Source organism: Erpetoichthys calabaricus, chromosome 6 (genome assembly GCF_900747795.2).
Source record: "Erpetoichthys calabaricus chromosome 6, fErpCal1.3, whole genome shotgun sequence".
NCBI lineage: Eukaryota > Metazoa > Chordata > Cladistia > Polypteriformes > Polypteridae > Erpetoichthys > Erpetoichthys calabaricus.
Genome location: NC_041399.2, coordinates 126,444,671 through 126,469,903, shown reverse-complemented (window position 1 = coordinate 126,469,903; position 25,233 = coordinate 126,444,671). Strand labels below are relative to the sequence as shown.

General features: G+C 40.1%; 1 protein-coding gene across 1 annotated transcript in view; it reads right to left on the bottom strand.

The window, feature by feature from the left end:
• Positions 1-22,345, bottom strand: part of hus1 (HUS1 checkpoint clamp component) — a 91,653-nt gene extending 69,308 nt beyond the window's left edge. Inside the window, exons 1-6 of the mRNA XM_028791697.2 lie at positions 22,073-22,345; positions 9,967-10,098; positions 7,551-7,727; positions 6,281-6,388; positions 5,317-5,391; positions 1,974-2,073 (exon numbers count right to left, since the gene is read on the bottom strand). Of these exons, the coding sequence (XP_028647530.2) occupies positions 1,974-2,073; positions 5,317-5,391; positions 6,281-6,388; positions 7,551-7,727; positions 9,967-10,098; positions 22,073-22,345 (865 nt within the window). The remainder of the gene's footprint in view (positions 1-1,973; positions 2,074-5,316; positions 5,392-6,280; positions 6,389-7,550; positions 7,728-9,966; positions 10,099-22,072) is intronic.
• Positions 22,346-25,233: the final 2,888 nt, after the last annotated feature.

Genomic DNA, 25,233 nt, shown 5'->3' with positions numbered 1-25,233 from the left:
AACTTCCTAATGTTTGTGCGAAATTTACCCTTAACAAGTTTCCAGCTGTGTCCCCGTGTTCTTGATGAACTCATTTTAAAATAACAGTCTCGATCCACTGTACTAATTCCCTTCATAATTTTAAACACTTCAATCATGTCACCTCTTAATCTTCTTTTGCTTAAACTGTATAGGCTCAGCTCTTTTAATCTTTCCTCATAATTCAACCCCTGTAGCCCTGGAATCAGCCTAGTCGCTCTTCTCTGGACCTTTTCTAGTGCTGCTATGTCCTTTTTGTAGCCTGGAGACCAAAACTGCACAGAGTACTCCAGATGAGGCCTCACCAGTGCATTATAAAGGATGACCATAACCTCCTTGGACTTGTACTCCACACATCGTGCTATATAACCTAACATTCTGTTAGCCTTCTTAATGGCTTCTGAACTGTCGGGAAGTCGATAGCTTAGAGTCCACTACAACTCCTAAATCCTTCTCATAAGGTGTACTCTTGATTTTCCGACCGCCCATTGTGTATTCAAACCTAACATTTTTACTTCCTATGTGTAATACTTTACATTTACTGACATTAAATTTCATCTGCCACAAATCTGCCCAAGCCTTTATGCTATCCAAGTCCTTCTGTAATGATATAATGGATTCCAAATTATCTGCTAATCCACCTATCTTGGTATCATCTGCAAACTTAACCAGCTGTTACTTATATTCCTATCTAAATCATTTATATATATTAAAAATAGCAGCGGCCCTAGCACTGACCCCTGTGGAACACCACTCTTAACATCGGCCAGTTCTGATGAGGTTCCTCGCACCATCACTCTCTGCTTCCTGTGTCTGAGCCAATTCTGCACCCATCTAAAAACATCACCCTGAACTCCCACTTCTTTTAATTTGATGCCCAACCTCTCATGTGGCACCTTATCAAATGCTTTCTGAAAGTCCAGATAAATAATATCATATGTTCCACTTTGATCGTATCCTTTTGTTGCCTCCTCATAGAATTCCAGCATGTTAGTAAAACATGACCTCCCTCTTCTGAACCCATGCTGACTGTTCTTAATAACTCCTGTCCTTGCCAGGTGTTGTTCAATCTTATCCTTAATAATTCCATTAATTTTCCTGTGATGCATGTTAAGCTTACTGGCCTATAGTTGCTTGGATCTGCCCTGTCACCCTTTTTATATAATGGGACGATATTTGCCATTTTCCAGTCCTTCGGAATCTCTCCAGTGCGCAGTGACTTCCTAAAAATATGTGTCAAGGGTTTATATATGTACTCGCTAGCCTCCTTAAGAACTCGAGGGTAAATATTATCTGGTCCTGGTGATTTGTTTGATTTCATCTTATTTAATCTGAGCAGCACTTCTCCCTCTACAATTTCCAAATCCCTTAGTACCTCCTTAGTAGTCCGTTACCTCTGGGAGGTTATCCACTTGCTCACTTGTAAACACCTCAGAAAAATTTAAGTTTAGGGCATCCGCTATTTCATTGTCTGTATCTTTTAATTCCCCTTTACTATTTCTGATGCACTTGACCTCCTCCTTGACTGCTCTTTTATTACTAAAATACTGAAAGAATCTCTTAGGGTCATCTTTCGCCTTATCTGCTATATTCCTCTCCAACTGTCTCTTAGCCTCCCTGATGTCCTTCTTAATGGTTGCCCTCATGTTCTCATACGCTCTATGATTCACTTTGCAGTCATTAGTCTTGTATGCCTTATAAAGCAGTTTTTTCCTTTGCAACTTCTTTTTTAAATCTTTATTAATCCACCGTGGAGTTTAACATAACATAATAACCTAACATATTAGGATATTGTGTGAATAATAGAGCAAAGGAAAACAGACTGAAAAATAACATTCTCTGTATTAAAAAAATAACAGTGTCAAGGCCTGTTAATCTATTTAGATTTACAACATTTAAAATATATTGTGCTAATATTTGTAACAGGTGACAATTTCAAATAAAGTAATACTTACTGAAAGGAGGATTTCCAAGGTCTCTAAAATGTGTGGAAACTGACACTAAATCTGTGTCAATTTTCAGATTCATCTCCCCATTCATATTTGCTTCCAATACCTTAAAAATAAATTTAAGAAGCCCCTTCAAATTAATTAAATACAGGGAAATTTTGGGTTATGTTAGATCATATTTTTTGGTAATCTGTGAAAACTGAAAATTATAGGAAATGTTCCCCGGGTGTGGGTGCCTAATTTATCAGTTACAAAATCCCAAGCATGCAAATCAAGATAAATAAAATTGCTAAGAACTTTGCCCAAAACTATCAAATTACATCAGGGCTTACATAAGAAATAATCTATTGTCTAATAAACTGTGGGAATTTAAACTGAATGACGTAAATATTTTCTATGTCAGAATGAGGAAACATCTTTTGAATGTTAAGTAAATTCTTGAAAAATTCAAAGCTTTTAGTGTAGATTTTGACAAAAATTATTTAATTTCATAATTTACAGTTACAGTTAATCAAATGCTGTGTTCAGCTAGATCCTCTTGAAAAGCAGTGAAGCAAAAAGTTGAAATGTTAGCACTGAAACATTCAGGTGAAAAATTAATTCTTGTAAACCCACTACTACAAGTTTAAGTATTTTAAAGAATATTCTAGAATACATCTAAAATACATTAGATCTTGACTTTACCAACAAATTCCTCTTTAGCAGAAAGTGACTAGCTAATGTTATACCAGTGTGCAAAACTCACATCTATAATTCATCACATAAATTTCACATTTTGACAAATTTTGAAATATGCGAAAAAACCTTATGGTGGAGTGGTTAGCATCACTGCTTAACAAATTCAGTTTTAAAATATCCCCTTGTGTGAGTACGTGTGTGTGTTTGTGTGCGTGCATGCATGACTGGGCCAAGATCTGAAAGCATTTACACTAGCCTTTTGTTACCTCAATTTGGATTAACCACAGATTATATATACACTGTATAAAAATTTAAGAAATGTCAAGAAATGAAACTCCTAAAATTAATTACAAATAGAATGTTGAGCTTTTATATTCTAACAATAATTATTATGTTGATCGTAAAAAATAAAAAATGAAAGCCAAGTCAAAAGGTGGCATTCCTCTTTTTACAGAATACCCTTCTAATCATGCTATCAACCTATTACACAATATATACAGTACTGAAAATGAACCCCTGTCCCTTAAAAGGAAAAGGCAAGTTTCAGCTGTTGGTGTACTGGATGTTAAATAGAAAGGTCTGGGCAATGAAAGCACTTTTCCTTGAGTGATTTCATTGGTGTTTTGTGCCCAAGGTCCAAAATAACTTGGCACATGAATTCAACACAGAAAGCATCAAAGTCAATTACATAACCCCTAATACAACATCTCTTATCCTACCTCATGTCATGTCTGAGTAAAGCATCCTATTCTCAACTTTGCCTCAAATTGTATACGTTTAAGGAAACTAATAAAACATCAGTATATATGACTGCATCTATATCCTTATAATTGTTGAATGGAATAATTTTCAAAGAAAACACTCAGGGAAAGTTAGGAAAGTCAACCAGATTCTTTTTAGTGATGTCCATAATAGTATGTATGTAAAGAAGAAGTGTGTTCATGTAAGGTTATATTTAAAGCATAGTTCAAAGAATGTCAATACAAAAATCTCTGGAAGCACAGTGAGAGTCATGCCAAGTATTAAATGTTGTGTAATGAAGGATGGTGGGAATGTATGATATACAGTAGCATCTCAGTTATGAAGGGTGTCCTGATTAAGAACATATTCTGAGTAAGTAACTTAACTACTGGATTTTTCCTTAGTTACCAGTAGCTGCAATTTACTTGTGCACAGAGGAAGGAGGACAGTGAAGGGACAAAGCAGGATTTCCTCTCTATCCTTGAATCACCCAATAAACATAACAAGTACTGTATACCCTAGCTAACGATAAAAGTACATAAAAACTCTATACATACAGTCATATAAAAAAGTTTGGGAACCCCTCTCAGCCGGCATAATAATTCACTCTACTTTCAACAAAAAAGATAACAGTGGTATGTCTTTCATTTCCTAGGAACATCTGAATACTGGGGTGTTTTCCGAACAAAGATTTTTAGTGAAGCAGTATTTAGCTGTATGAAATTAAATCAAATGTGAAAAACTGGCTGTGCAAAAATTTGGGTACCTTTGTAATTTTGCTGATTTGAATGCATGTAACTGCTCAATACTGATTACTTGCAACACCAAATTGGTTGGATTAGCTCGTTAAGCCTTGAACTTCATTGACAGGTGTGTCCAATCATGAGAAAAGGTATTTAAGGTGGTCAACTGCAAGTTGTGCTTCCCTTTCATTCACCTCTGAAGAGTGACAGCATGGGATCCTCAAAGCAACTCTCAAAAGATCTGAAAACAAAGATTGTTCAGTATCATGGTTTAGGGGAAGGCTACAAAAGGCTACAAAAAGCTATCTCAGAGGTTTAAACTGTCAGTTTCAACTGTGAGGAATGTAATCAGGAAATGGAAGGCCACAAGCACAGTTGCTGTTAAACCCAGGTCCGGCAGGCCAAGAAAAATACAGGAGAATGGTTACAGACATCCCACAGATTACCTCCAAAGACCTGCAAGAACATCTTGCTGCAGATTGTGTATCTGTAAATCGTTCTACAATTCAGCACAATTTGCACAAAGAACATCTGTATGGCAGGGTGATGAGAAAGAAGTCCTTTCTGCACTCACGCCACAAACAGAGTCGCTTATTGTATGCAAATGCTCATTTAGACAAGCCAGATTCATTTTGGAACAAAGTGTTTTGGACTGATGAGGCAAAAATTGAGATATTTGATCATAACAAAAAGCGCTTTGCATGGCGGAAGAAGAACACCGCATTCCAAGAAAAACACCTGCTACCTACTGTCAAATTTGCTGAAGGTTCCATCAAGCTGTGGAGCTGTGTGGCTAGTTCAGTCGAAGGTCGAATGAATTCAACCCAATATCAACAAATTCTTCATATGCATATTGCATATTTTCTGTTAATCCAATAAACTTAATGTCACTGCTGAAATACTACTGTTTCCATAAGGCATGTCATATATTAAAAGGAAGTTGCCACTTTGAAGGCTCAGCCAATGATAAACATAAATCCAACGAATTAAGAGGGGTTCCCAAACTTTTTCATATGATTGTAAACATTCTTTGTGCCTACTACTGAAGCGGAGTTCACTAGAGCTGCGACAGAAATCCTGTCTAAACATGTCATTATAAATATTTTAAGCTTGCTTCTAAAATTCAATATTAAAACAAAGTACAAGAAAAGTCAAGAAAATGCTAGAACTGATAAAAACATTCTTACAAGAACATGACAAAGATTTCTCATTCGATCCAAAACATTCTTCACTGTCTTCAAAGGAGGTAGATATATGCTGACCTAAAATATGTTAAACATTACAAGCCAAATTAATTTTCATGCCTTAAACTATAGGCCACAAAAACAAAATTTAATAAAAACAGTGACAATTTCTTTATCTTCATATTTATGGATATATAATAATAATATTAAACTACATGACTGCTAGGTCCAATTTTTATTTTATTTATTTCTACTAACTATTCTAGATTTAGAAAGCCTGTAAATACATTATTTAGTTTAATGAAAAGAATAGACTCCCAGTTATTAAGTGGCTGTATACAAAACCAAAAAAGAGCAAAAAAGTTGTTAATGACCTTATGCATTAAACAGACATCACAGTGAGATATAGATGCAAAAAGTGCCACTAGCGGCCTATTTTGTTGTATCCTAGTTAAAAAGAAAATATATTAACAAAGCTAATTAAGATTTATTCTGCACATGCCGAGACATTTTACATTTAATGCCATATCAACAATTAACTTTCCAGAAATGTCAGTGTTGTGAATAATACTCTAAATACAGTTTTCTTTGCAGATATCAATTAACGTAAGAATTATATAAATATATCAATTAACAAACTTAAATATATGAAAAAAATAATTTTCACATAAATAAGTGTGCATATTAAATTTTCTTCAAAGCTGCACTTTCTACAAAATGAGACAATTTACGCAATCTGAATTCTTAAAATCTGTTGGCTATATTGTGAATATACCCATAACAAACATAATTTAATATATATATTATATATATATATTATATATATATATATATATATATATATATATATATATATATATATATATATATATATATATATATATATATATATATATAATAATATAATATAATTTATGACTGCCTACAGCTTTGCTTCAAAGCATAAAATAGCCATCTACTCACTCACATCAAAATCTGGCACACTGGGTTCTCTGAAGTCATTCCACAGTCGTCTGGAGATCAATTCCACAGGTATGTCATGTGTGACAACTCGACTGATGCTTGATAAAGATGGCTTTAGGAATTGACAAATATACTATTAACTGCTTTGTAAAGTCATTCAGGACAAAAATATTTCCATATGTATTATTACAAAGAAATTTTGAAAGTTTAGATTAAAAGTTACATTTAAAATTACACGTTATGGCACATTCATGAATATACTGCAGATTACTTGTTGAAATTTTATGAACCTAGCATAAAAGTCAAACTTGAAATTAACAGTGAATATTTCTTATGGTAAAAGTCAGGTTTAGGGACAGATTAGAAAGTTAAGAATAACCATCGAAGTGTGGTATATAGTTGTTTTTCTAACCTTGTAATGCTATCAAATCATGCCAACTGCAAATATGCAGTTTTTTTCATTTTACATCAGTATTAGAGATTTTTTTTTTTTTTTTTAAACAACATATAGCTTTAAACCAATGAGTATCAACTTTTTGTTTCAAATTTTTACCTAAACCAATCAATGATGCCAGGACATATTAAAGCTTTTGAAATTAGTACTTCTTGAATGTATAATAAAATGAAAAAGACAAAAAAGAAGAAGAAGATTACAAAAAAAGGGTGAAAATCTTCCTTATTTGTTTTACAGGAATGGCTATTGTTAGCTAAAATTATAGTAAAATTACAGTAAAACATTTTGATAATGACCCTACAAATCCCCCAAATAACAAATTTTCTAACTATAACAATTCATAAAATTTGATTCAAGTGCAGATAGCTGAAAGAGTGACTGTCAGATTGATTGAAAGGACAGCTTAACAAATGTACTTTATTTGATGCCACATTTGTTTGAAACAAAATAAATCCTAATACCATAAAGCTCAAATGATGCAACTAGGAGCCTTGACAGATAACAAACCACAGTCTGGTACTACTGATTAATATCTTATTCTGAAGTATACTTACTTTGCATGAAACCTTAACAACTGAACTTATTCCAAAATTAAATTAAATTAACATGTCAAATTAACCGTGAAGAAGGAACACGAGTCTATATAGTAATCACCTATCACATTCATTTTATTGCTCTTCTTTGTCTCAGGAGGTCAGAACTTTACAGAATTTTAATCGCTATGGTTTTATATGCCATAGTGCTTACCAATATCAACTCATTAAATATATATTGACTCATTCAATAACTTTTTCATCAAGCACATAAAAACAATTCTTACCAGTTCAACTGCTATAGTGATGCAAGGGCAGTGTTTTTTTGTCAGTTTGATCTTCACTGATTTAGCATTATGGGCTGTTTTTAAAGCTCTGGAGAGGTTTTCAGGAGCCAGTTCTAAGTATATCTCATTATATTCTAATGAAATACCTTCTATCTGAAATTCATCAAAAAAGTTTTCCTGAAAATTAACAGAAAATATGAATTTGATATTTAAATATAACTACACACACTCTGTATTACATCCACCATAGCACTGCTATGACCTAGTGAAGTTGTTTTCCATTCCTTTTTGTTTTGAACAGATATATACTTACACAATTATGCTTTACAAAGACATATTTTAATATTACATGTAAAAAAGACTAAATGTCTTACATAAGTTACACACAAGTAATTAAAAGAACTCATAATGTGAGGAAATGCAGCAACCATTTATACAAAACTTTGAATATCTAATAATTTCTCATAAATCTGCTGAAAAATAACAGGGGAAATATAGTCAACTCCTAAAAGCCTTTTGCTTCTGACAAACTAGAATAATAAGAATATTAAGCAGGGCTGGGTATCAGCACTGATGTCCCAATTTGATTTCGATTCACAATGTCCTGATTCAATTCAATATCGATTTTATCTTGATTTAATTAGTGTGCCCTGATATATTTATTTAAATAGCTGGCTTTTTAGAGATTAATTAACCATGCATAGAGAATATTAATATAATGTGACAAATTTCAGTAACACTTTATTTGTAGGGTGTCTATAAAGTGACTTTATAACATATGCATAAGCATGGAATGACATGTAAGAAGCAATACTTGATTAAGTAACAATTAACATCAGTATTTACAAGCTGTGGAACAAAATTTCATTGCTCTTCCTTTAAAAAAAAAAAAAAAAAAAACTTCACAGCACAGCACTCATTCAAAATTCTCCATAATTTCACAAACACATGCATCGCCACAGTCAATACATATTACATGGGAGCTCCTTGTTTTAATACAATGCAATGTTATTAAACATCTATATCACCTTGCGAATATTATTGCTAAATAATCAAATATTGCTTCTTAAGTAATAAATGTTATTCAGTACCCATTGGTGTGTTACGAATCTCTGTGTAGACACCCTTTAACTAAACTGCTAGCCAAATATATTTATCTATTGAACATTTAAAATCTTGAAATTAAAGACACAGTGGGAAGACTTGTGTCTTTGTATAATTCTATCTTCAGTTGCTCACTTGTAGCAGTCATATGCTCAGTCTGGAAAATATGCCCTCACGGTCAAAAACAATTGGGAAGCGTTTTAAAACGAAGATCGAGAGCTGATGCTTGTTGACAGTGGCATTGGATGAACGGAACACAAGACACAAAGAACCAGCCTTCAGGACTGAAAATGCTGCTAATATAATCTGTGCGGTACAGCTTATGGAGCTACTTCACATTAGCTGCTTTACACTCTCAATTTGGTATCACAGGCTGCTGTGAAAATGCCATCAACTGCCCGCTTACTCAGCTGAGGGAGTCATGTTGCAGACTTTTTCAACCACAGTACAGCTAGGTTGTTTGAACAACAGCTAGCAATTCCAGCAGTTCTGCATATAGGCAGCGAGGTTGCGTCCACTGTTACTACCTTGCAAAACTCTTGTCTGCAACACATCCGCCTTCACTCAGGTCAGTCATTTTTATTGTAGTGCCATGTGATTATTATGTAGAAATCTGCTGCCCTGGATGTCCAACTATCGAAAGTTAGGGCTACACTCTCCACTGGCCTGATATATGTGATGGTGCTTTGCTTAAGAGCTTCATAAAGCATGGGTACAATACCTTCACTAATTTTTCTGGTTGGTATGGTATGCTGCAGTTCCAAAACCTGTATCACTTGCTAGAAGACTTCATTTTCAACAACAATGTAGGGTCATGTATCATGTCATGTTTATATCTGGGGTTTTTTTTGGCATGAGACAAATAAAATGGAAGCTTGGAGCTAAACATGGTCTCCAATGTAGACTATTTAGGCTCGACTTGTTTGGATGATGACTGAGAGAACTGCTCTGGGTGATAATGGAATAAATAAAATAAAAATAATGGAATAAATTATTTCAGTTGAGGAGGTCACACTATTTTGTTTGATGCAGTATAGTGCTTTTTTCTATGGAAAGCCTTAATAGGCGCATTAGTGACATCTACTGGATCAGACACCAAAAAGGAAGATAAGCAAAAATCTTCATATAGTAATTGAGAAGGATAGAGATTTACAAGATCGATCTTGAGACTTTTAAGAATCAATATTGAATCAGTTAAATGAAAGATAACATTTAATTGGTATATTGATATTTTTATTCAGACCTAATATTAAGGTTAAAATAATATAAATAACAAATTTACAAGTACAAATTTTGGTAATTCCATAAATACCTGTAACAGTTCAGACCACATGCTGACACCACCATTGGCTACTTTGTCAGTAAGCATAAAAAACAGTTTTTCCTTTGTGAGACGCAGTGTACACATCTTGGTTAGCTTGGAGACAGTGTTCACCACACCTGAAAAGAAAACATTAATATTTTATTATTCTTCCAAATATAAAGAATGTTTATTTGGATTAATTACATGAACTTTTACATATTAATAAGAAAGTTTTTCTCATCATGTACATATACAGTATTTTAAACCAAAATAGTAAACATAAACATAAAAAAGGTGAAGAGAATGAGAACTATAGTAGAAGAAACTGATCATTAATAACAACTAATAACTTCAAAGACATAGTATTTTTAAATTTTGTTTTCTGCAGGTAATTTATTATGAGTTTAAAAACTTTTTATCCCTTATAAAAACATATTTTAAGCATTTCTTTTTTTTGTCTAAACTACTCTTTCATGAGTTCTATATTGGCAGACATTTGTGGACAAAAATGATAGGCTACACCATAAATAACAACAACAATAATGATAATAATCCATATATGGAGCAGTACCACAATCAACACTGGATCAAGACTGTAATTTTAGGATTTTAATCAAAGTATAAGCAGCTCTCGTATGGGATTACATTAAAACTTGCATGAAAAGTAAGAAAATTTCAGTATCATCCACATCTCTAAAATCTTTCCCTCCACCATCTTTGACTTGATTAAAGACACTCTTCACATTTGTTCCTGGGTTTGAGAATCTCCATAGTCAGACACTGGCTGATAAAAACTTTGATGTCATGCTTTGATTGGACATTGACACTACATTATTTATATGCATTTTCAAGAACACAGGCAAGACGAATCATTGAATTTTTTTACTATATTAGGCCAGTAAGTGCAGGTCAGGGACCCAAGGTAAACTTATAGTTTTATGGAGCTGTCTTGGTACAATTATAATTGCATTGTCACCATCACCGTAAGTTGTCTCATAGGCTAGCGCTCTACTGTATATCACAACCCACAACTAGTATGTTTATAAAAAGATTCAATTTGGATTTTTTTCTCTTATGTAACAGATCCAATCAGTTAAACTATTTACATGTGAATCTATGTGTTTTCTATAATGTAATACCTTTTCCAAGGGAGTCTTACATACAGGCGTTGACTCTCCCCCTTGACTTTCTGAAAAAGAAAATAATTTTTTTTTTTTTTTTTTTTTATAAACTGCCATTTTGTCCTGGTTTGTTTCTCATGCCCACCTTTAGACCTTGCACACTAAGTCTCTTGACTGGATTACACACTGTGGAATTGTTCTCCTCTGACTGTTTGTGTGTTATATAAGTAACATATACTGTAAGGGATGCAGGTGGGGCAGGGGTGAGGGTGAGGGTGGGGATTGGGGAGTTGTGAGCAAATTCCATTCACTTCATTGGGGGCACTTTAAGGGGAAGGGTCCTGTGCTTGAACCATACTTTGGGCTTCAGTGGATACCGAGTGAGCCACAAAAATTAAAATGTACTGTCAAAGTTTAGCAGCAGCCTAGACTTCAGCAGCCAATGCACAAGAACATCAAGTAGTACATAAGCAGAGAGTGAGAGTGTGCAATACATGAAAACAAGTAAACACTGTTCTATTCAGGTTTGTAAACTATACAGAATCTGTTATTAATATGAAAAAGAATGGCTTTAATTTTCAAAAAAGATTTCTCACATCTATGTAATGTGACAAGTTGTTGTTAAGGAAATACAAACACTTAAATATTTTTCACTTGTGACCTTCTGTCCAGATGATGATTCAAGTAATGGTTTTGTTAACCTTTAAGTTCAAGTTTTTTGAATTCTGATACAATAAAATGCACACAAAATCTGCTCTTTAACACAACTGTCATCTGACCACATATGTAACCTGGAACTGATTTGCAGTCTGTGCTAATGGACCACATCTGTTCAGGTTACTCAAAATTAAATTGCACGTAAAATGTCACATCACTTAAAACCAGAGTGAAATACAGTAAGGGATCATCAATATTTGATAAATCTGCCTTGTTCCCTGGAGACAAGGTACACAATACAGGGATCTTGGGATCACCTAATAAATCCCATAGATACCCAGGAAAGCCTGAACATCAAACTTGTATTCAGGGGAAAGGAGTATGAAAAACATTCATTTATAAAATTTTAAGATGTTTGTAAAGTGCCCTTTGCAGCAAAGTGCTCTTCACATGCTTTAGGCTGGACAAGATGAGATGAGTGTGTGTGGCAGCAGGCTGCATGTCTAAATGGCAGCAAACCTTTAAACCAAGAAGGTTTGAGAAATGGGATGGAGCCTTTTTTGGGAAAATAATAAATCAGAGCCCCAGCAAAGTGTTAGTGCTTGCCTTTATGAGGCATCATCGCAATGCATCTGTATCAGTAAAACAATGTCAAATAAAAAATAAAAAGGTATTGGAAGTTTCAGTGAATACTTGTGGAAGGCACCCAATTAACAGTGGACGTTAAAAAGCTATTTTAATAAGTGGACGTCTTATTTTCGTACATAATCAAGTCCAGAGGCCCACCAACTTCAACCTGATATTTTCTGTTTGCATTTTTTCTGCTATAAATGTTATTAATAGTAACATGCAAATTAAGATGAGATGTCATTACTGGTAAGACTGTCCAAACTAGTCTTAATGTCAATTATTCTGGAAACAGGGAGGAATTTCACTTTGAATGCAGGATTTTCTAAGTTTAGAATCAGCTAAGATACATAATCATATGTTCTAATTAGTTATGGGGCTCATGTTAATAAATTCTTTTGATTTTATTACAGTATATGTTTATTGTCCTTTACCATGATTTTTGTGGTCACATTTAATCACTATTTTGTGGTCATGTATTTCAAGCTTCTAGCAATGTTAAGGAAAGCCTTCTTCCAAAAAAGAGAAAGAATGTCAGAAATAATCTGGTCAACTCCACTTTTGTTTTTGACTTTCAATTAAGCATAATCCCTTTAAACTTGATTAATCACGACTGGTCTCCCTGCTGAACATCCCCCAAATCTCTGCCACTCAAATTAAATACAAGTGGTCCATGAGGAGTACATGGAGGCATTGTGACTTTCATAGCAACAAAGGTGCTATGTGTACTATATGGTACAATGTATTGTCACAGGAGAGAAATTTGGCATTTTAACATGATTTTACAGTGAGACCATAAAATCGCATTAAAAACACAAAAAAGTTATGAAGCAAAGGACAGGGTTTTGAAACAAAGCTTTGTACAAATACATAAACTATAGTAATGAATACTTATGATGTAATTATCAAATCATACTTACTTCATAAAAGTTAAGCCTAAACTAAGACTTACACAATGTTTTTCAAGAATTAAATTGTTGGCCCAATTCTTCTTAAGCTAGTGAATGTTCATTAAAGTAAATCTTAATTACAGGATCAATAGAAACTGAGATGAAGAAATATTTGAACTAGTTTCATTTTATCCTCAGAAACTTAAAACTCTGACCCAATGGCAACAACAATTTTGTGCTTTGTTATTATAGGTTACTGACCAACAGGCAAAAATAGCTCATGTATCCATTTAAATTTAAAAAACAAAACTCTGCAGACAATAAAATCTGCAGAAAGTGAAGGGGTCTCAATGCTGACTGAATCCACTGTACATTATTTGCCAGCAAAGTACTGAAAAAATATGCTTAACATTTATACATATCAATATCAATGCTGGCTATCTGCTTACAGTGTCTCCCAACCTTCATTTGATGAGGTGACTAAAGGTGATCACAGACCACAAAAAGTGGCAATTAGACGATTTCATGCTACCAACTAATATCTTAAAACACAAATTCACAAAGACAAAAACACAATTTGGATTAAAGTGGTTTAATATTCCTAATCTGATTATTCTTCATGATGTTTCCACAGGTTAAAATTCATACAACATTTGTCTGACAATATACCGGGTGTCCAAAAAAGAATATCGGAGTTTTAAACAGCTGTAGCTTGGTGCCCATTCATCGGAAACTGCAGAGCAACCTAGTGGCGTCTTGAGGAATTAATCTAGTTTCATTTCCTTGCCGGTAGATGGTGCTAGTGCTTATCAAAAAGCTAATAGTGTGTTGTTTCAATTAGTTACGTTTGCAGTTATGACTGTGCCACAACAAAAAACTTTTTGCTATTGCGAATTCGCCAGAACTCAATCGGTTGTTACTGTGCAGCGGGCATTTCGTCAAAAATATGGGACTGACCCTCCGAATGACAATAACATCCGTCGATAGTACCAGCAATTTCAGGATACTGGGTGTATCTGCAAAGGTAAAAGCACCAGGCGACTTCGATCTTCCTCCTCTGCTGAGAACGTCGCCCGAGTGCAAACTGCGTTCACTCGGAGCCCATCGAAATCAGTTCGACGAGCAAGTCATGAGTTACAGATACCAAAGTCAAGTTTATGGAGAATTCTCCGATGCCAGTTGGTTATGAAACCGTATCGTCTGCAGTTGGTTCAGGCCCTTAGACGAGGGGATAAGACGCGTCGAGTTGAGTTTTCAACTTTCATCCAGCAAAATTTGGAGACCAATGAAGACTTTTGTTTCTTGATTATCTTCAGTGATGAGGCCTCGGTTCACATTAGTGGGAAGGTAAATCATCATAATGTACGAATTTGGGGTGAAGAAAACCCTCATGCAGTTATCGAACATGAACGAGACTCCCCCAAGACTATCGTTTTTTGCGAGATTTCCAAGTCGAACGTTTACGGTCCTTACTTTTTTGAAGGAACCATAGTAACAGGGACTGTGTACCTGCAAATGCTGCAACATTGGCTGTTTCCTCAGTTGGAAGATCAAGAACCAGCCGATTTCATTTTTCAACAGGATGGGGCACCACCTCACTCGTCTCTTCCAGTGCGGCATTTCCTAAATGAGACCTATCCCCAACGTTGGATAGGAAGATCTGGGAATCAAGATTTGTCACTCCACCATTGGCCTCCAAGATCCCCAGATATCACCCCATGTGACTTTTTCCTTTGGGGATACGTCAAAGGATTAGTGTTCCAACCACCAATGCCTACAACTTTGGATGAAATGAAGTTGTAGATAACGGCTGCCATTCAGAGCGTCAATCCCAATATGTTAGAGAAAGTTTGGCAGGAATTTGAATACGGCCTCGATACTGTTACAGTTACTGGTGGGGAGCACATAGAACATTTATAGACAACTAGTCATTTAGCCCGTTACAATAACGGGCGCTAGAACAGTAGTGCATAAACGTTAGTAGGAACAGTCTATATTAAATGGCAAGGGACTTTGACCTCATTCTTTTAGTTGGTCGTATTTTTCTTTCTTTCAGCCTTTCTTTTGTTGATGTTTACTTGCTGAGCTGACCGTTCTTCGTGGGCTGCCACCGTGTATTGTGTGTCTTTAATTTTCTGTGACAGTAATACTGTCTTGTACGACTCTATTCAATAAGGGCGCGTAGATAATTTAGTTCAAATGGCTCTGGAATATGTGAAGAGCAACAAGTGCAGATCTTTATTTACGCGCGCCTTTATTCGCTGCGCCCAATTGAGGTCGTCCTTTTGAGGCTCGCCTTTTTGTGCGCGCCCTTATTGAAGGATGCCTGTGCGCGCCCTTATTGAAGGATACCGTCTTGTACGTCCGCTGGCTTGTACGCCCGTAATATACGTCCGTAATATACCTTTAATTTTCTCTGGCGGTAATACAGGTGTGCGCGTCGGTAATATGCTTTTAATCTCCTCTGACAGTAATACTGGCTTGTATGTGGCTGTAATATGCGTCACTGTATTGTGTACCTTTAATTTCCTCTCGCAGTAATACTGGTTTGTATTTCCATAAAAAACGCCTCTAACTTTCTCTGACAGTAATATCGTGCATAGCACCGTGCCCTGCGCATGCGCACTTCACCAGAAGACACCCACACACGGACACCTGAACGCACATAGGGATTTTATACATATATAGATGTGGGAAACACGTGAATATAACAGTTTTTTGTATATGCTTGTATAATTCAATAAATATAGCTCTTTGAAACTCTGATATTCTTTTTCGGACACCCTGTATAGCGACAGATCCCTACTATGTTGTCACTGAATGGACACTGTTATATATCAATATTTAGTGGTGAAAACCCTCCTACTATAGAAAAACTAAATACCCCAAAATCTCAAAAGAGCCTTGAGAGATTTGACTGAAATTTGATGTTTCAGAAAAAAAGAAAATTATCCAACACATTTTTTTTTTTTTCTCAATATTTTTCAGTAATAAAGCTGTGACAAGTGGGAAATTCATAAGCAGTGTGTTCCTTGTTGCTTCAGCTGTGATTGAGCTTTGAAATAGGGTGTGTAGTTCACACAAATGAACACTAAAACAAAATGGCGCTACTGTAAAAGCTGATAATGTACAGTAGACCCCCCACGAAGTCACGGTTCAGAGTTCGCGGCCTCAGTCATTCGCGGATTTTTCCTTAGAACCTATCTAATAATTGTTAGCAGAAACCACAAAGGGCTCGATGGCGAGCGCCTGGTGGCCGGGCCTGCACCCATGGGGCTCGGCCGGGCACAGCCCGAAGAGGCAACGTGGGTCCCCCTTCCCATGGGCTCACCACCTATGGGAGGGGCCAAGGAGGTCGGGTGCAGTGTGAGTTGGGTGGTGGCCGAAGGCGGGGACCTTGGCGGTCCGATCCTCGGCTACAGAAGCTGGCTCTTGGGACGTGGAATGTCACCTCTCTGAAGGGGAAGGAGCCTGAGCTAGTGCGCGAAGTTGAGAGGTTCCGGCTAGATATAGTCGGACTCACCTCGACGCACAGCTTGGACTCTGGAACCAATCTCCTTGAGAGGGGCTGGACTCTGTACCACTCTGGAGTTGCCCCCGGTAAGAGGCGCCGAGCGGGTGTGGGTATACTTATTGCCCCCCGACTTGGAGCCTGTACATTGGGGTTTACCCCGGTGGACGAGAGGGTAGCCTCCCTTCGCCTTCGGGTGGGGGGACAGGTCCTAACTGTTGTTTGTGCGTATGCACCGAACAGCAGTTCGGAGTACCCACCCTTTTTGGAGTCCCTGGAGGGGGTGCTAGAGGGCATACCTTCTGGGGACTCCCTCGTTCTGCTGGGAGACTTCAATGCTCACATGGGCAATGACAGTGAGACCTGGAAGGGCGTGATTGGGAGGAATGGCCCCCCCCGATCTGAACCCGAGCGGTGTTTTGTTATTGGACCTGTGCTCATCACGGATTGTCCATAACGAACACCATGTTCAAGCATAGGGGTGTTCATATGTGCACTTGGCACCAGGACATCCTAGGCCTCAGTTCGATGATCGACTTTGTGGTCGTGTCGTCGGACTTGCGGCCACATGTCTTGGACACTCGGGTGAAGAGAGGGGCGGAGCTGTCAACTGATCACCACCTGGTGGTGAGTTGGCTTCGATGGTGGGGGAGGATGCCGGTCAGGCGTGGTAGGCCCAAACGTGTTGTGAGGGTCTGCTGGGAACGTCTGGCAGAGCCCCCTGTCAGAAGTAGCTTCAACTCCCACCTCCGGCAGAACTTCGACCACGTCCCGAGGGAGGTGGGGGACATTGAGTCCGAATGGGCCATGTTCCGTGCCTCTATTGTTGAGGCAGCTAACCGGAGCTGTGGCCGTAAGGTGGTTGGTGCCTGTCGTGGCGGCAATCCCCGAACCCGTTGGTGGACACCGGCGGTGAAGGATGCCGTCAAGCTGAAGAAGGAGTCCTAAAGGACCCTTTTGTCCTGTGGGACCCTGGAGGCAGCTGATAGGTACCGGCAGGCCAAGTGGAATGCGGCTTTGGTGGTTGCTGAGGCAAAAACTCGGGCTTGGGAGGAGTTTGGGGAGGCCATGGAGAACGACTTTCGGACGGCTTCGAGGAGATTCTGGTCCACCATCCGGCGTCTCAGGAAGGGGAAGCAGTGCAGTGTCAACACTGTATATGGTGGGGATGGTGCGCTGCTGACCTCGACTCGGGACGTTGTGGGTCGGTGGGGGGAGTACGTCGAAGACCTCCTCAATCCCATTAACATGCCTTTCAATGAGGAAGCAGAGCCTGGGGACTCAGAGGTGGGCTCCCCCATCTCTGGGACTGAGGTCACCGAGGTGGTCAGAAAACTCCTTGGTGGCAGGGCCCCGGGGGTGGATGAGATACGCCCGGAGTTCCTAAAGGCTCTGGATGTTGTAGGGCTGTCTTGGTTGACACGCCTCTGCAACATCGCATGGTCATCAGGGACAGTGCCTCTGGATTGGCAGACCGGGGTGGTGGTCCCCTTCTTTAAGAAGGGGGATCGGAGGGTGTGTTCCAACTACAGAGGGATCACACTCCTCAGCCTCCCTGGAAAAGTCTATTCAGGGGTCCTGGAGAGGAGGGTCCGTCGGATAGTCGAACCTCGGATTCAGGAGGAACAGTGTGGTTTTCGTCCTGGTCGCGGAACAGTGGACCAGCTCTGTACCCTTAGCAGGGTCCTGGAGGGTGCACGGGAGTTTGCCCAACCAGTCTACATGTGTTTTGTGGACTTGGAAAAGGCATTCGACCGTGTCCCTCGGGGAATCCTGTGGGGGGTACTCCGAGAGTATGGGGTACTGGCCCCCCTGATAAGGGCTGTTCGGTCCCTGTATGATCGGTGCCAGAGCTTGGTCCGCATTGCCGGCAGTAAGTCGAACCCGTTTCCAGTGAGAGTTGGACTCCGCCAGGGCTGCCCTTTGTCACCGATTCTGTTCATAACTTTTATGGACAGAATTTCTAGGCGCAGCCAGGGCGTTGAGGGGGTCCGGTTTGGTGGGCTCAGGATTGGGTCACTGCTTTTTGCAGATGATGTTGTCCTGTTTGCTTCATCAGGCCGTGATCTTCAGCTCTCTCTGGATCGGTTCGCAGCCAAGTGTGAAGCGGCTGGGATGAGAATCAACACCTCCAAATCCGAGACCATGGTCCTCAGCCGGAAAAGGGTGGAGTGCCCTCTCAGGGTTGGTAGCGAGATCCTGCCCCAAGTGGAGGAGTTCAAGTATCTCGGGGTCTTGTTCACGAGTGAGGGAAGAATGGAGCGTGAGATCGACAGGCGGATCGGTGCGGCATCCGCAGTAATGCGGGCGCTGCATCGGTCTGTCGTGGTAAAAAAGGAGCTGAGCCGCAAGGCGAAGCTCTCAATTTACCAGTCGATCTATGTTCCTACCCTCACCTATGGTCATGAGCTATGGGTAGTGACCGAAAGAACGAGATCGCGAATACAAGCGGCTGAAATGAGTTTCCTCCGCAGGGTGTCTGGGCTTTCCCTTAAAGATAGGGTGAAAAGCTCAGTCATCCGGGAGGGGCTCAGAGTAGAGCCGCTGCTCCTCCGCATCGAGAGGAGTCAGATGAGGTGGCTCGGGCATCTGATCAGGATGCCTCCTGGACGCCTCCCTGGTGAGGTGTTCCGGGCACGTCTAACCGGGAGGAGGCCCCGGGGAAGACCCAGGACACGCTGGAGGGACTATGTCTCTCGACTGGCCTGGGAACGCCTTGGGATTCTCCCGGAAGAGCTAGAAGAAGTGGCCAGAGAGAGGGATGTCTGGGCATCTCTGCTCAAGCTGCTGCCGCCGCGACCCGACCTCGGATAAGCGGGAGACAATGGATGGATGGATGGATGGATGGATGGAGAAACCACAAATATCCTCTGCAATTTTTATGGCTTTTTTCGTGGCAATACTGCACTGTAGAGAGAACAGGAAGCAACCGTAGAGGAAAACGCAGCTTGGGATGGTATAAGTAGCCAATAGAATTTCAAACTGCAACTCCCAGCAGTCCCTGCAGTGGCTCTGATTGGTTTTTTGCTGAGGGTGCTGGGGCTGTTGGGATCAAAGGATGTCAGTGTGGCTTTAAAAAATGGGGCCAGTGACCAAAAGCAAAAAAAAAAACATTTTTGTAATTTGTGTTTCAAATTCCTGTCTGTCTGCCTGCCTGCCTTCTGTTGGGTTACCTGTACTTATTCGTTTTGTCCTGGATCATTTCGTGGTTGGCTTCTGGATTGTCTGTCATCTGCCTGTGTACATGAGGACTGTAAGTGGATTCATGGCCATCCTGCAAAGAAAGGAGCGCTCCTGAAACCGTCCACCCATCTTCACCATTTCAGGAACTAGTAGTAGGACTACTTTTACATTCCCATTCAACATGCGGAGCTCTGGACAATCTATTTTCATCATAATGTTTCATCCGTTGCCGTTTTTCATGAATATTTTTCACGATTTACTGTGTGTGTTTTGTTTGTGCTTTGTTGTATTTACTGTGTAATCGCCGTAAGGGGAACAGGGGTGGAATCATTGTTTTCATTTATTTCATTTGTTTTAATAACATCCTTTATTTGCTGTTTGATTACCGGTCTGCTTTGTTTTTGTCTCTGTTTGTGAGTGCGTGTGGGTCGGGCCAAGGCTAGGTGCGTCCCTGGAATCTCCACCTTAAAAATAAATAAATTGCCGTCTTCTCAACGGTGTAAATCTTAGTGGCACCAGACTGCTACAGCATTATTCATTTCTTTTTGCTGCTGATTGACTTTGATGCATCTGCAGCTGAGTGTTCTTGTATTTTCCATTGTGTTCCTCTTAACCCTTAAACCGCCACAACCGGCTATAGTCATTTCCCAGTGCCATTTGCGAGCACGCAGGAGCTGATAAGTCAGTGCCGTACATTCGTTGAGCAGCCAGCTCATGACCACTACCAGCTCCTTGTGAGCAGCGGGGCTGAACGCACCTCTAGAAGACAGAAACACTCCTCAAAAAACCCCTCTTAAAAAACGCTGATAGACTACCTTCACATTGCTCCCTTAGTTGCTGGGCATACTTGTGGCTGCTCTATCACATGATATGCTTCTCACGCGACACTGCACTTACTTAAAAGCCTGAACAGCAACTGTCCTTTTTGGCTGCTTACTTTGTTTCTCTCTCCTCCCCCAGACATCCTCTGCTCCTGTTGGGGGTCCCGCTCCCGTTGTGCTCCCTTATGATGTTTGTCTATTCTTTAATCAAGAACTAACTGCATACTGAGCTCATTTTACTTCTGAAAGAGACATGTTTGTTTGAAGTGTTTGAATAAAGTTCCTGTCTCTACAATCTCCTATGTTTCTGTGCAATTCTGTGACCCAAGTGTGACACCCTGCAGCCTCACTGTCCCTGGGATTGAGCCTCAGCACTAGACTAGCCTGCAAGTATCAGCACTTACCTCTGTGTGCTTGCGTGCAGCCAACTCGAGCGCAGTTGGCTCACTGATTTACTGAATTTCATCCATGGTGTCAGTTGCACCTTGTACATATTGTTCCAGTAGTTTTTTTTTTTAAATAGTTTTTACAGTTCATTAGCAGTGTGTAAAATTAACAGTATTGCAGTAATTGTGATCCTCTTTGCATGAAAAAAATGTGTTCCATTAAAATTTCACTGTTTCTTTGTGAATTGTGACGTTTACTTAAAAAGTGCAGCAAAAAAGTATTTGGCGTCCAGGGATGCATTAACCCCCAAGTTTGTGGCAGTTAAAGGGTTAAAGCCCCAAGATGCTGCCGAAACGCCCTGCACCTTCTAAGGCTTCTTGCAATGAAAACGTGCTTGCATGAAGTACAGTACGTATAGTGGTAACATCTGTATTTTACATTCTAGCATTGCGGGAGACATGGCAGTACAGTACTATACAGTAGACGGGTTTACCTTTACATTTTTTATTTTTAGGTAATGTATTAAGCTGAGTCTGAAATTAAATTAAAGTGTTTTGGGGGCATATTTAGGGTTTAAACTATAAAAATAGGCATTTTTTTAAACCACATCCAAAATTCACGGTTTTTCACAATTCACGGGTGCTTTAGGAACGTAACCCCCATGAATTTTGGGGGTGTACTGTAATCATGAAGGGAAATGGGGCTGGTGGCAAGTGAAAAAAGGACAGCTAACCTGCTCAGGAAAAAGAGACAAGGTGGTGGTATAAAATACATTCAAATTCAATTGAATTGTCGAGTGCCCTTATATATAGTACATAAACTTAGAGAGTAGATATGGCGCCGACTGTTGAGGCACGCCGTCAGCCGCTCTGGCTTTTGTGTTTCTCGTTACTCCTGCTTTTTTCTCGGCTTACTTACTCCTGTGATGCTCTTCCTGACTCGATCATTCATTATGATAGCTTCACCCTTCTGGCTCTTCGAACGAGTGCGGGGGTTTCTCGACATTTGACTCCGGAGTTCAGTCAAACCTTTGGCCGACTGTTTGAGGAAGTCCCGGCCTTCCTCATCACTGTCCACGGCTTGGCCGGTCGCCAATGGAAACGCCGCCGCCGTGGGAAGCGTAGAGGCACCAGGGCTCGGCTCCGAGCCTCCCAGATCCTCTCTAGGAACAACTCTCCTGGCTCCCAACATGAGTCAATGCTCCCGGAATGCCTCTTGCCCTCGGATGCTCCGGTACACTTCCCTGCCTCGCTCCGTCACCGCCGCCGGGGAGTGAACTTTAACAACCTACGCCGCATCACGACAATGTCAGCCGCCACGCCTGGTGCGTCTTTGTTAACGTCGTCCCAGCCGGTTCGTTTTGCGCTGATAAATGCCAGATCGGTCGTGAACAAAACTTTCATCCTGAAAGACTTTTTTCTTTCCAATGGCCTGGATTTTTTATGTACTGCTGAAACCTGGATTTTACCGGGCGAGACGCTCTCACTCACTGAAGTTTTGCCCCCGGGATGTTCCTTTATCAACACGCCGAGAGCGCAGCGCCGCGGCGGGGGCTTATTGACCTTATTTAAATCTGATTTTATCTGCAAACGCCCTTCCCTTCCGCTTTCATTTTCCCCTTTAACTTTTGAGCTCAGTATGTCTGAACTTGTCTGTTCTCCACCGCTGCTGTGCACACTCATCTATCGCCCCCCAAAATATAATAAGGACTTTTTAGACGAATTTGCCGCTTTTTTGGTTGATATTACCTGCAGATATGATCGCTTCCTTTGTTTGGGTGATTTTAATATCCATGTTTGCTGTCCAGTTAAACCTCTAGCAAAAGACTTTCTGGACATTATTGACTCCTTTGGTCTTTCTCAACTAGTGAATGGACCAACACATGGACAGGCTCACACACTGGACCTGGTTCTTTCTCGCGGTCTCAGAATCAGTGACTGGACATTCTGCCTCCCAGTTTTTCTGATCACTCGCCTGTTCTGTTTAATTTGGATTTGGTCTCTGCTGAGCATGGTAAATCCACCACTACCCGTTCCTTCCGTGTCATTTCCCCTTCTGCTGCTGAAGATTTTGCAGCTGCTTTTTCATCAATCTCCACATCATGTGAATCCACGGATGCCGATATTTTATTGCAAACCTTCTATACTTCCTGCTGTTCTGTGATGGATGGTGTAGCCCCACTCAAACAGAGACAATCCAAAGTCAAGCATGACCCATGGCTAAATGAACAAACTTGCTCCATCAGGCAAAACTGTAGGCGGCTAGAACATAAATGGAGGAAAGATGGTCTCACTGTTACCTTTGACTGCATGAGAGACATGTGGTCTCAATACCAGAGAGCAGTCAGAGGTGCAAGGAACCATTTTTTACTGACATCATCTCAAAAAATTCTGTCAATCAACGTGTCTTATACAAAACACTGAATGCTGTCCTCTCTCCAGCTGCAACTGTTTTCTCTTCTCCCTCCAATGCTCTTTGTAATCAGATCCTTACATTTTTTCTGGATAAGGTCATGAACATTAGATCCCAGATCTCCATTTCTTCTTCTGGCTCTGTTGATTTAGCCATTCCTGTACACGGCTCCCTCACCAGCTTTGAACCCATTTCGCTCCCCCATCTGGAAAAAATCGTCGCCTCAATGAAGCCTTCGGGCTCTCCGGACGATGTGGTGCCGTCCAGACTGCTGAAAGATGTCTTTCCTGTGATTCGATATGATGTCTTAAAGATCATAACTAGTAGTCTATCTTCGGCTACAGTTCCTTGTGCTTTCAAACACGCAGTTGTACATCCAATCGTGAAAAAACCTGATCTTGACCCTGCCGGCTTCTCCAATCTTCGTCCAATTTCCAAACTACCTTTCCTGTCAAAATTACTCGAAAAAGTAGTTTATGAGCAATTAATTCACCACCTACAGGACCATCAGGTAATGGACCTTTTTCAGTCAGGCTTTAGGCCCCAACACAGCACAGAAACCGCGCATTTACGTGTCCTAAATGATGTCCTTTTGGCATTGGACTCAGGACTCTACGTGATTATGGTTCTTCTCGATTTATCTGCTGCCTTCGACACAATCGACCATGACATCATGATCTCCCGACTCGAATCCTGGGCTGGTGTATCTGGCGTAGCCCTCGACTGGTTCAGGTCATATTTCTGCAACAGGATTCTTAGAGTCATGCTAGACAATTTTTCATCTGAATCAGTCCCACTCCCATGTGGTGTCCCCCAGGGTTCCATTTTGGGGCCACTACTTTTTTCAATTTACATCCTGCCTTTAGGTGCAATTTTTAGAAAACATGCAATCTCGTATCACCTATATGCTGATGACTGCCAAATTTATTTCTCCCTCAAGTCAACTGACTCCACTAAACCTCTTCTCGACTGCTTATCTGACATTAAGGACTGGCTAGCTGTAAACTTCCTTCACCTGAACGATTCAAAAACCGAGGTCATTGTTTTTAGTCCCGACCGCAAACAGACCCTACCCCTTGGCCTCGACTTTCTTCCCATTCCAGTAACTTCGTCTGTTTCCAATCTTGGAATCAAAATGGATATGGTCCTGAAAATGGATGCTCAAGTCAACAGCACAGTAAAATCCTGCTTTTTCCATCTCAGGCGAATTGCCAAACTCAAACAATTCTGCCTTACCACCTCCTGGAATCAGTAATCCATGCATTCATTACGTCCCGGCTCGACTATTCTAATTCCTGTCTATATGGTATTAGTAAAGCCACTCTTTCGAGACTCCAACTGGTTCAAAATCGGCTGCAAGGCTTTTAACTGGAAGCAGCAGAAGCCAACACATTACATCGATTTTAAAAACCCTACACTGGCTGCCGGTTAGCTTCAGAATTGATTTTAAGATACTCCTCTTAACCTATAAGGCACTAAATGGTCTAGCTCCTGCCTACTTGAGTGTCTTGCTCCATCGTCACAATCCCCCTCGTGTTCTTAGATCCGCAGATCAGCTGCTCCTAACCGTTCCCAAGGCACATTTTAAAGCTCGTGGTGAAAGGGCTTTTTCTGTCTGTGCACCTAGGCTCTGGAACTCCTTACCTTTAGTGGTTAGGCAAGCCACT